Source organism: Salvelinus sp. IW2-2015, linkage group LG11 (assembly GCF_002910315.2).
Source record: "Salvelinus sp. IW2-2015 linkage group LG11, ASM291031v2, whole genome shotgun sequence".
Classification (NCBI taxonomy): Eukaryota; Metazoa; Chordata; class Actinopteri; order Salmoniformes; family Salmonidae; genus Salvelinus; species Salvelinus sp. IW2-2015.
Window position 1 is genome coordinate 46,698,029 of NC_036851.1, and position 10,349 is coordinate 46,708,377.

At 41.3% G+C, this 10,349-nt stretch overlaps 1 protein-coding gene across 1 annotated transcript in view; it reads left to right on the top strand.

Moving 5' to 3' along the window:
- The window catches only part of LOC111970757 (TOX high mobility group box family member 2-like), a 190,648-nt gene that overhangs the window by 169,818 nt on the left and 10,481 nt on the right, over positions 1-10,349 (top strand). The window contains exon 6 of the mRNA XM_070445845.1: positions 10,264-10,344. Coding sequence (XP_070301946.1) covers positions 10,264-10,344 — 81 coding nt within the window. The remainder of the gene's footprint in view (positions 1-10,263; positions 10,345-10,349) is intronic.

The following is a 10,349-nucleotide window of genomic DNA, read 5'->3' on the forward strand; positions in this document are numbered from 1 at the left end:
GAGAAGAGAGGAGAAAGAGGGAGAAAAACTCTCCGTCTGAATGGTGGTTGGAAAAGAATATAACAGGTTTATGATGCATGTCCATGTATACTTAATTCATGTACTCAACTTGGCGGTGCTGCTCCGTCTGTGTTAAAATCACGCTCTTTAGCCCCACAAATCGCACAAATCATAAATCTGAAGATGATGGATAAGATCATCATGATGCAAAGGTGGATGATTACACATACAAGAGATTATAAAGGGGAGGAAGCGCTTCTTCCTGTTGCGTGACACCATAAATTCTATGAAAACACTTTCTTCGATCAGCAAACAATATTATCAAATAAAGCCACCATATTGCGAAGGCCTTAAGAATGAGGCTTGGAAAAGACTTCCTATTTCTATACAGACAATGGCCTGAAAAATGTTAAAAACAATCTCCCTCGCCGACTTTTCATAACCTGATGAATTGCTGTTTCTTTACTGACCGTGGTCTTGCAACTGTTTGACTGTGTCCTTTTCGTATATCACCAGACCCTTCTGGAGCCAGCAACAACTAGAATGTAAACCAATATTCCCTGCCACAGACATAATTTGTTTTACACAAATTAATTCCCTCTGTTTCCAATTACCTGTGGTTAGAAAAACCAAGCAATACCCAAGTTGAAGATGATAAGATAGCAGGCAACTGAATCCATTTTAGTATCAGATTTATCAAACATCATAAACTTCTTATTCTGTGAGCTCATTCACTTTATAATTTTAGTACTACATGGACTTATTGTATCGCCAAGCTGTGCATAGCATATTAGAGGCATTTTTTCATGTGTTTATTATGTCGTAGACCTCATCGGAAACTTTGATTTTACTCAATAGAGTATTTCATTCCCCTGAGTGCTCTCTGCTTGTGCTGTCTAAGATCAATTCGAGTGAATTTGTCTTTGGTTATTCCTCAAGGTGAATATGTGTTCCAGCCCCCCCAAAAGAAAAAGAAAGTTCTTGGTTTTGTTGTTCAGATTCAGAATCAATTCCCCAGTTTTACGACTATAAAGGAAGAAAAACAGTTAAAAGGGAAAGGAAGTGCTTAGCTTTATTTAATGATAGTCTGTGATTGTTGTAGGTGTGCTTCCGTGAAAGCTCATGAGAGAGACAGAAACACAGGGCACAAAAGACAAGCTTATTGAGCCAAAACCCTTCTCGTATATCTCTTACTCCCTCTTCTGGCATCTCTCTCTTCATCTTTTTTCTCCGCTCTCTTCGTTTTAACTATTTCTTAATCGCCTCTACTCCTTCAATCCCCCTTCTTCCTCTCTTTTTCCATCCTATTCTCCTGCTCCGCTCCCGCCGGCCTACCTCCTTCATAGCTCTCTCTTTCCTTTCCCCTTCTCCCTGCCTACCCCTTTCCCCTCTCTTTTCCCCTCTCCCTCTCTTTCTTTCTCCTTTCTACCATCCTCTCCCTAATCTCTCCCTCCATTTATCCCTTCTCTGTCTCTCCCTCTTCTTTCTCCCTCCTTCCACCGCCCAACCTTCTCCATAGCTCTCCCATCTGGTCTGATCCCGTTCTTGTCTCGTCTATCGTCCCGCCGTCTATCCCTTCGCTGTCTCTCTCCTATCCTCTCGCCTCCATCCTATCCCGCTCTGTCTCTCTCTATCCTCTCCCTCCGTCTATCCCTTCTTCTGTCTCTCCCTATCTCTCCTCAACGTCTATCCATTCTCTCCCTTCTCCTTCTCCCTCCCTCCCCAACCTCTCTCTCGCTCTGATCATATCCCTTCTCTGTCTCGCCACTATCTCCCCTCCGTCTATCCCTTCCTCTCCCTCTCCCTCTCCCTTTTCCCTCCTCCCCCCAAACCTCTCGAACTCTCCCCTCAGTCTATCCCTTCTCTGTCTCTCCCTTCGTCTATCCCTTCTCTGTCTCTCCCTCTCTCTCCCCCCATCTAATCCCTTCTCTGTCTCTCCCTATCTCTCCCTCCGTCTACCTTTTGTCTCCTCTCCTCTCCTCTGCTATGATCTCGTCCCTCATCTCTCCCCTCCTGTCTATCTATCCTTCTCGTGTCTCTCCCCTATCGTCTACCCTTCCGGTCTCTCCCTTTCTCTGCGTCTCCCTGCATCCTTATCCCTTCTCTGTCTCTCCTCTGCCCGATTCGTTCTATCCCTTCTCTGTCTCTCTATCTCTGCTCGATCTATCCTTCTGCTGTCTCTCCTTATCTCTCTTTCTCCGCTCAACTCTCTTGCCTCTTCATTCTCCACTCCCTTCCGTCTCAGATCCCTTCTCTTCTCGGCTACTTTGTCTCTCTCTATCTCTCCCCCGTCTATCTCCTCTCTGTTCTCTCTATCTCCCCTACCATCTATCCCTTCTCTGCCTTCCTCTTCTCCTTCGACTCATCCCCTTCCTGTCTTCTCTTATCTCCGATCGTCTATCTTCTTGTCTCTCCCTATCTCTCCCTTCCGTACTATCCATTCGTCTCCTGCTCCTTTTCCTCCCGTCCACTCCCCAACCTCTCCCTCGCTCTGTCTATCCCTTTCTCGTCTCGTCCCTAATCTCTCCCTCTCTATCCCTCTCTCCCTCTCCCTCTCCTTTTCCCTCCTCCCCCAACCTTCTCGCATCTCTCTCCTCGCTATCCCTTCTCTGTCTCTCCCTTCGTCTACCCTTCTCTGTCTCTCCCTCTCTCTCCCCCATCTATCCCTTCTCTGTCTCTCCCTACTCTCCCTCCGTCATCCCTTCTCTGTCTTCTCCTATCTATCCCTTCTCTGTCTCTCCCTCTCCCTCCCTCAGTCTATCCCTTCTCTGTCTCTCCCTCGTCTATCCCTTTGTCTGTCTCCCCCTATCTCTTCCTCCGTCTATCTCTTCGTTGTTCTCTCCCTAACTCTCCCTCCGTCTATCTCTTCTCTGTCCATCCCTATCTCTCCCTCCGTCTATCCATTCTCTGTCTCTCCCTATCTCTCCCTCCGTCTATCTCTTCTCTGTCTCTCCCTCCGTCTATCCCTTCTCTGTCCTCCCTCTGTCTATCCTCTCTGTCTCTCCCTAATCTCTCCCTCCGTCTATCCCTTCTCTGTCTCTCCCTCTGTCTATCCCTCTGTCTGCTCCCTACCTCTCCGTCTATCACTTATCTCTCTCCCTTCGTCTATCCCGTTCTCTGTCTCTCCCTATCTCTTCCTCCATCTATCTATCTCTGTCTCTCCTATCTTCTCCTCCGTCTATCCCTTCTCTGTCTCTCCCTATCTCTTCCTCCGTCTATCTCTTCTCTGTCTCTCCCTAACTCTCCCTCCGTCTATCTATTCTCTGTCTCTCCCTATCTCTCCATCCGTCTATCCCTTCTCTGTCTCTCCCTATCTCTTCCTCCGTCTATCTCTTCTCTGTCTCCTCTAACTCTCCCTCCGTCTATCTCTTCTCTGTCTCTCCCTCTCTCTCTCCCTTCGTCTATCCCTTCTCTGTCTCTCCTCTCGTCTATCCCTCTCTGTCTCCCTATCTCTCCCTCCATCTATCCCTTCTCTGTCTCTCCCTATCTCTTCCCCGTCTATCTCTTCTCTTCTCCCCTAACTCTCCCTCTGTCTATCCTTCTCTGTCTCTCCCTATCTCTCCCTCTGTCTATCCCTCTCTGTCTCTCCCTATCTCTCCCTCTGTCTATCCCTTCTCTGTCTCTCCCTATCTCTCCCTCCGTCTAGCTCTTCTCTGTCTCTCCCTATCTCTCCCTCCGTCTAGCTCTTCTCTGTCTCTCCCCTATCTCTCCCTCTGTCTAATCCCTTCTCTGTCTCTCTCCATCTTCTTTGTGGGGAGATGGGGGAGATTGTGGGGGAATCACTCAGTTGGTGTCGGCAAGGGTTCAGGAGTTATTGTCTCCTATAATTAACTGGTTATCAAACAAGAAGATTTCATTAAGGTACAATTACCAGCTAATTATTGCGGGACACCCCCCCGTGTCAGGATTACGACCGTGGCATATGCTTCCCTTGAAGCTTTGTTATTTCTAATTCACCCGACCTGCAGCCTCTGACGGCTTCAATCGCTAATAAATGCACTCACTTTGGAATAATTAGAGAATCCTTAGGCATGGTATTTATTTAAAAGTATCCGTGTCGGACGATCATTAGCTGTGTTAAATGAATTTGAAATGAAAGCTGCTGGGTGTACTTAGGGGTGCGTTAAATAAGCAGACGCCGGCTCTATCATTATTTAAGGGCTGAGGAGCTAAGGTTGCAACTTCCAACCAGAAATATCATCACAGTCTGTTCAATTTTTTTGTTTCTAGGATTAAGATATATGTCCAGATGTTTTTGTATATATTAACAGACTTCGATATGAATATATGCCATGTGGAAACAAAGCAGACAAGGATGACACATCACCATATATATGGTCACTCCCTCCCTCCCTCATTCGCTCTATTTTGACATTCATGCCATTAGAGGGAGAGAATAGAATAATGCAGATATATGATTGAGATGGGAGCGATAAACATCAGTTCTTGCGGCAAAGCCTCTTTACTCCCCCTATAGAAGGCTGCAGTGCAAGTGTGCATTTGTGTGTGTGTGTGTGTGTGCGTGTGTGTGTGTGTGTGCGTGTGTGTGTGTGTGTGCGTGTGTGTGGTGTGTGTGTGTGTGTGTGTGTGTGTGTGTGTGTGTGTGGTGTGTGTGTGTGTGTGTGTGTGTGTGTGTGTGTGTGTGTGTGTGTGTGTGTGTGTGTGTGTGTGTGTGTGTGTGTGTGTGTGTGTGTGTCTTATCCACCGTGTGTGTCTGTGTCTTTCAGATGTGAGCGCACCCATGTGTTCGTTGCTAGCTTGTCTGTGTGCATTTGCAACGTATGAATGCCTAATGGTAATTCTGACCCATCTCTATCAAAGAACGACCTGTCTATAAGAACTCTATGAAGAGAACTTTAATTATCCTCTCTCTGCTCATGCAGTCTATTTTGTAGAAGGACTCCCTAGAGAATCCAAGAGCGGGAATGTGCATCCCAAAAGCCAACTTATTACCTACACAGTGCACTACTATACTTAAAAGTAATGCACTATTTAGTAAATAGGGTGCCGTTTGGGACGTAGGCAAGGGATTTTTCATCCATTTAAGGACGGACTCTTGTTTTCTTACCATCAAAAAGGAACGGGGGCCTCAGTCYCAGCCTCGGCAAACGCTGGCAACCCCASATGACTGGCACGCTATTATATTAACTTGAATTCCCCTTCTGAACGTGTATCATTTGAGGTTTGTTCGGCGGATGTCCATTCCTAATGCTGTTTGGAATGTTTGTCTCGTCTAGATGCTTTGATGGGACATCAACTCTAATTTAGCGATGTGTTGCTTCCATGGAGGTAAAAACGGTGTAGCGAAATGCAGAGTGGCAAATAGTGTTTTCTACCTTTATTTCATCACACCCCTCTCTCTCTAAACGCCACGTCTCCTCCTGTTATCCCTCTCCTCCTCCCTCTCTTCCTCAACTGCACATTCTCTTCAGACATGTTCGATCACTGTGGGAAAACCAACACAATCTGAATGAGATGTTTATTTTTCCAGTGGTTCACATGGTATTGATACTATATGCATCATTGAGTCAAATATTGTGTCTAGGTTGGGAAGGAATAGAGACCAGAGTTGAATTCAGTGTGGTGAAACGTTCAGAATGTTGCAGACAAAATCCTCCATTCAACCTGACAGACAATCATTTCTGTTCTACATTATACATTTCTATCTGAAAGTTCTATAACACCCTCCTGAACAGGACCCCAGGGCTTTTAGCACTGTACTTAAAAAGAGTGTCTGCTAAATGATAGAAATGTATGTAAAATGCCTAGCCTAGCCTCAAAAAGAGCATTTTCTAAATAATGTAAAAAACAGACCACTGCTTTGTTTCTGTTTGTCTCTCGCAGGGCTACAACAAGAAAACRGAGTGATTTTAGTCTAACACATTAAAAAAATACTACATTTTACTATACAATACTGCAGTGCTTACTATAGAATTCTATAGTAAACCGTAGTATACTGCAGAATACTATACTACACACTGTAGTATCACTTAATCATGTATAGTACTTACTATAAAATGGTGTAGTATTCTTTAGAATAGTATAGTAAATACTACAGTATTATCTGGGGGGAAAAACAACTGTAGTAACAACTGTCGTAAACACTACAATAATGTCCACAAAAACACGTTTAACTRTAGTAAATACTAGAGCATATCATTTACATATAAACTTCCCATCCCCCTCCCCCATATCCCAATTTGTGACATCTATAAATTAGAAACCTATATGCCAAGTATAGACCATATATTGTGTTCCCTACAGGTTATAGAGAAGTGTAGAAGCTCTGAACTGTCTGTTCAGACTGCAGTCTTGCTTATCTACAGGTTATGCTCTTTTCGCGTTTCTCCAGTAGGTTTCCTGAAAGAGAAAACCTCCATGTCAAAGATAATAATACAACAACACTATAGTAAATACTACATTAATCTGAAAAAACACTATAATAAATACTACATTAATCTGCAAAAAACACTATAGGTAATAATTATTTAATCTGAAAAAACACTATAGTAAATAACTATCATTAATCTGCAAAAACACTATAGTAAATACTACATTAATCTGAAAAAAACACTATTGTAAATAAATATAAATCTGCAAAAACACTATAGTAAATATTATATTAATCTGCAAAAACACTATTGTAAATACACATTAATCTGCAAAAACACTATAGTAAAATACACTAAAAAACAATGAATCATGCAAAAAAACACTATAGTAGATACTATATTAATCTGCAAAACACTATAGTAAATACTACATTAATCTGAAAAAACACTGCTAGTAAATACTACATATCTGATAAAACACAGATTAGGTAAATACTACATTAATCTGCAAAAAACACGTATAGTAAATACAGCATTAATCTGCAAAAACACTATAGTAAATACAGCATTAATCTGAAAAACACTATAGTAAATACTACATTAATCTGCAAAAAACACTATAGTAAATACTACATTAATCTGAAAAACACTGTAGTAATACTACATAATCTGCAAAACACTAAGTAAATACTACATGAATCTGCAAAACACTATAGTAAATACTACATGAATCTGCAAAACACTATAGTAAATACTACATTAATTAATCTGCCAAAACCACTATAGTACAATACTACATTCATCTGCAAAACACTATAGTAAATACTACATTAATCTGCAAAACACTATAGTAATACTACATTCATCTGCAAAACCTATAGTAAATACTACATTTCATCTGCAAAACACTATAAGTAAATACTTACATTTAATCTGCAAAACACTATAGTAAATACTACATTCATCTGCAAAACACTATAGTAAATACTACATTCATCTGCAAAACACTATAGTAAATACTTAAGTGATAATGCCCAAGAAGACGGTTTTTATTTAAAAAAAATATATATATATTTCACCTTTATTTAACCAGGTAGGCCAGTTGAGAACAAATTCTCATTTACAACTGCGACCTGGCCAAGATAGAGCAAAACAGTGCAACCATAACAACAACACAGAGTTACACATGGGATGAACAAACGTACAGTCAATAACACAATAGAAAAATCTATGTACAGTGTGTGCAAATGTGTATGGAGTGTATGGAGGATATATTGACACGGGTGTTGTTAGGTCCGAGAAGAAGCCGAGGGACGGCAAACCATGCCAACCATCCAAACACTGTCTTTGAGGGCATTATCACYTTTGTAGAACGGGTTACCAACCTATTCAAATAATGATTGACAAATTTTCATTAAAAACGTAATTTTGATGAATTTATTCATAACATTTCTAGGGTTGCTACTAGAGGTTGAGCGATTAATCGGAATGGCCGAATAATTAGGGCCGATTTCAAGTTTTCATAACATTTTTGGACACCGATTTTTTTTTTTACACCTTTATTTAACTAGGCAAGTCAGTTAAGAACACATTCTTATTKTCAATGACGGCCTAGGAACGGTGGGTTAACTGCCTTGTTCAGGGGCAGAACGACAGAAGCTCGGGGATTCAATCTTGCAACCTTACGGTTAMCTAGTCCAACGCTCTAACCACCTGCCTTACATTGCACTCCACGAGGAGCCTGCCTGTTACGCAAATGCAGTRAGAAGCMAAGGTAAGTTGCTAGCTAGCATTAAACTTATCTTATAAAAAACAATCAATCAATCAATCATAATCACTAGTTAACTATACATGGTTGATGATATTACTAGTTTATCTAGCGTGTCCTGCGTTGCATATAATCGATACGGTGTGCATTCGCGAAAAAAGACTGTCGTTGCTCCAACGTGTACCTAACCATAAACATTGATCCCTTTCTTAAAATCAATACACAAGTATATATTTTTAAACCTGCATATTTAGTTAATATTGCCTGCTAACATGAATTTATTTTAACTAGGGAAATTGTGTCACTTCTCTTGTAACAGAGTCAGGGTATATGTAGCAGTTTGGGCCGCCTGACTCGTTGCAAACTGTGTGAAGACTATTTCTTCCTAACAAACGGGGGATGATTTAACAAAAGCGCATTTGCGAAAATAACATTGAAGGTTGTGCAATGTAACAGCAATATTTAGACTTATGGATGCCACCCGTTAGATGAAATACGGAACAGTTCCGTATTTCACTGAAAGAATAAACGTTTTGTTTTCGAAATGATAGTTTCCGGATTCGACCATATTAATGACCAAAGGCTCGTATTTCTGTGTGTTATTATGTTATAATTAAGTCTATGATTTGATATTTGATACAGCAGTCTAACTGAGCGATGGTAGGCAGCAGCAGGCTCGTACGCATTCATTCAAACAGCACTTTTGTGCGTTTTGCCAGCAGCTCTTTGCAATGCTTCAAGCATTGAGCTGTTTATGACTACAAGCCTATCAACTCCCGAGATTAGGCTGGTGTGTAACTGATGTGAAATGGCTAGCTAGTTAGCGGGGTGCGTGCTAATAGCGTTTCAATCGGTGACGTCACTCGCTCTGAGACTTGGAGTAGTTGTTCCCCTTGCTTTTCCCCGCTGCTTTTGTGGAGCGATGGGTAACGATGCTTCGAGGCTGGCTGTTGTCGATGTGTTCCTTGTTCGAGCCCAGGTAGGGGCGAGGAGAGGGACGGAGGCTATACTGTTACACTGGCAATACTAAAGTGCCTATAAGAACATCCAATAGTCAAAGGTATATGAAATACAAATGGTATAGAGAGAAATAGTCCTATAATTCCTATAATAACCTCAACCTAAAACGTCTTACCTGGGAATATTGAAGATTCCTGTTKAAAGGAACCACCAGCTTTCATATGTTCAGAGCAAGGAACTTAAACGTTAGCTTTTTTACATGGCACATATTGCACTTTTACTTTCTTCTCCAACACTTTGTTTTTGCATTATTTAAACCAAATTGAACATGTTTCATTATTTATTTGAGGCTAAATTGATTTGATTGATGTATTATATTAAGTTCAAATAAAAGTGTTCAGTCAGTGTTGTTGTAATTGTCATTATTACAAATGAATTAATTAAAAAATTTAAAAAATTGGCCTCAGCTTTTTTTTGGTCCTCCAATAATCGTATCGGTATCGGCATTGAAAAATCATAATCGGTCGACCTCTAGTTGCTACCCAAGCCGGGTGTTCGTTCGTTCTACCGGTTCAGTTGCTAGAGACCCAGTCGTTCAGACTTTTTGTTCTGTATTTATGGACGCGACCCAGTCGTTCGTTCTAAATGTTCCATTGCCATACTGGCTTGCAACGTTCGTATCCCTTGCTTGGTAGCTAGCCAATACAAATCGCTGTTGAAAACTAAATGTTAGTCTGAAAGAAATGTGAGATCATTTCCAGATGCTTTTTATAGTGGAGATCAAGTTTATAAAGTACCTGGCTGTTCTGATGAGACAGTGGATTGCGCAGTCAAATGGAACAGAATAAATAGGCATTTTAACATCATAGATTTAGCCGGTGGTAACTGGTGGAATAGACACCGGCTGGAATGCGGTTTTAACCAGTCAGCGTTTAGGATTAGACCCACCCGTTGTATAATATAGTATATACTACAGTTTTATTTTACTATAGTATTTATACTACAGTAAATACTAGAATGAGTACTACAGGAAAGTCCGCAAAAACACTACAGTGAATACTATAGTATTTATATCATAGTATATACTAGAGTATTTGTTCATATGTGTCTGCTAAATTACCAAAATGTCATTTAAAATGCTTAGCCTAGCTTAGTGCCTTGTCACTTACCATTGCTCTGTTGCTGTTTGTCTCTCTCTCGCAGGGCTACAAGAGGAAAACAGAGGCGGCGAAGAAAGAGTACCTGAAAGCCCTGGCCACGTACCGAGCCACTCTGGTTACCAAGGTAAT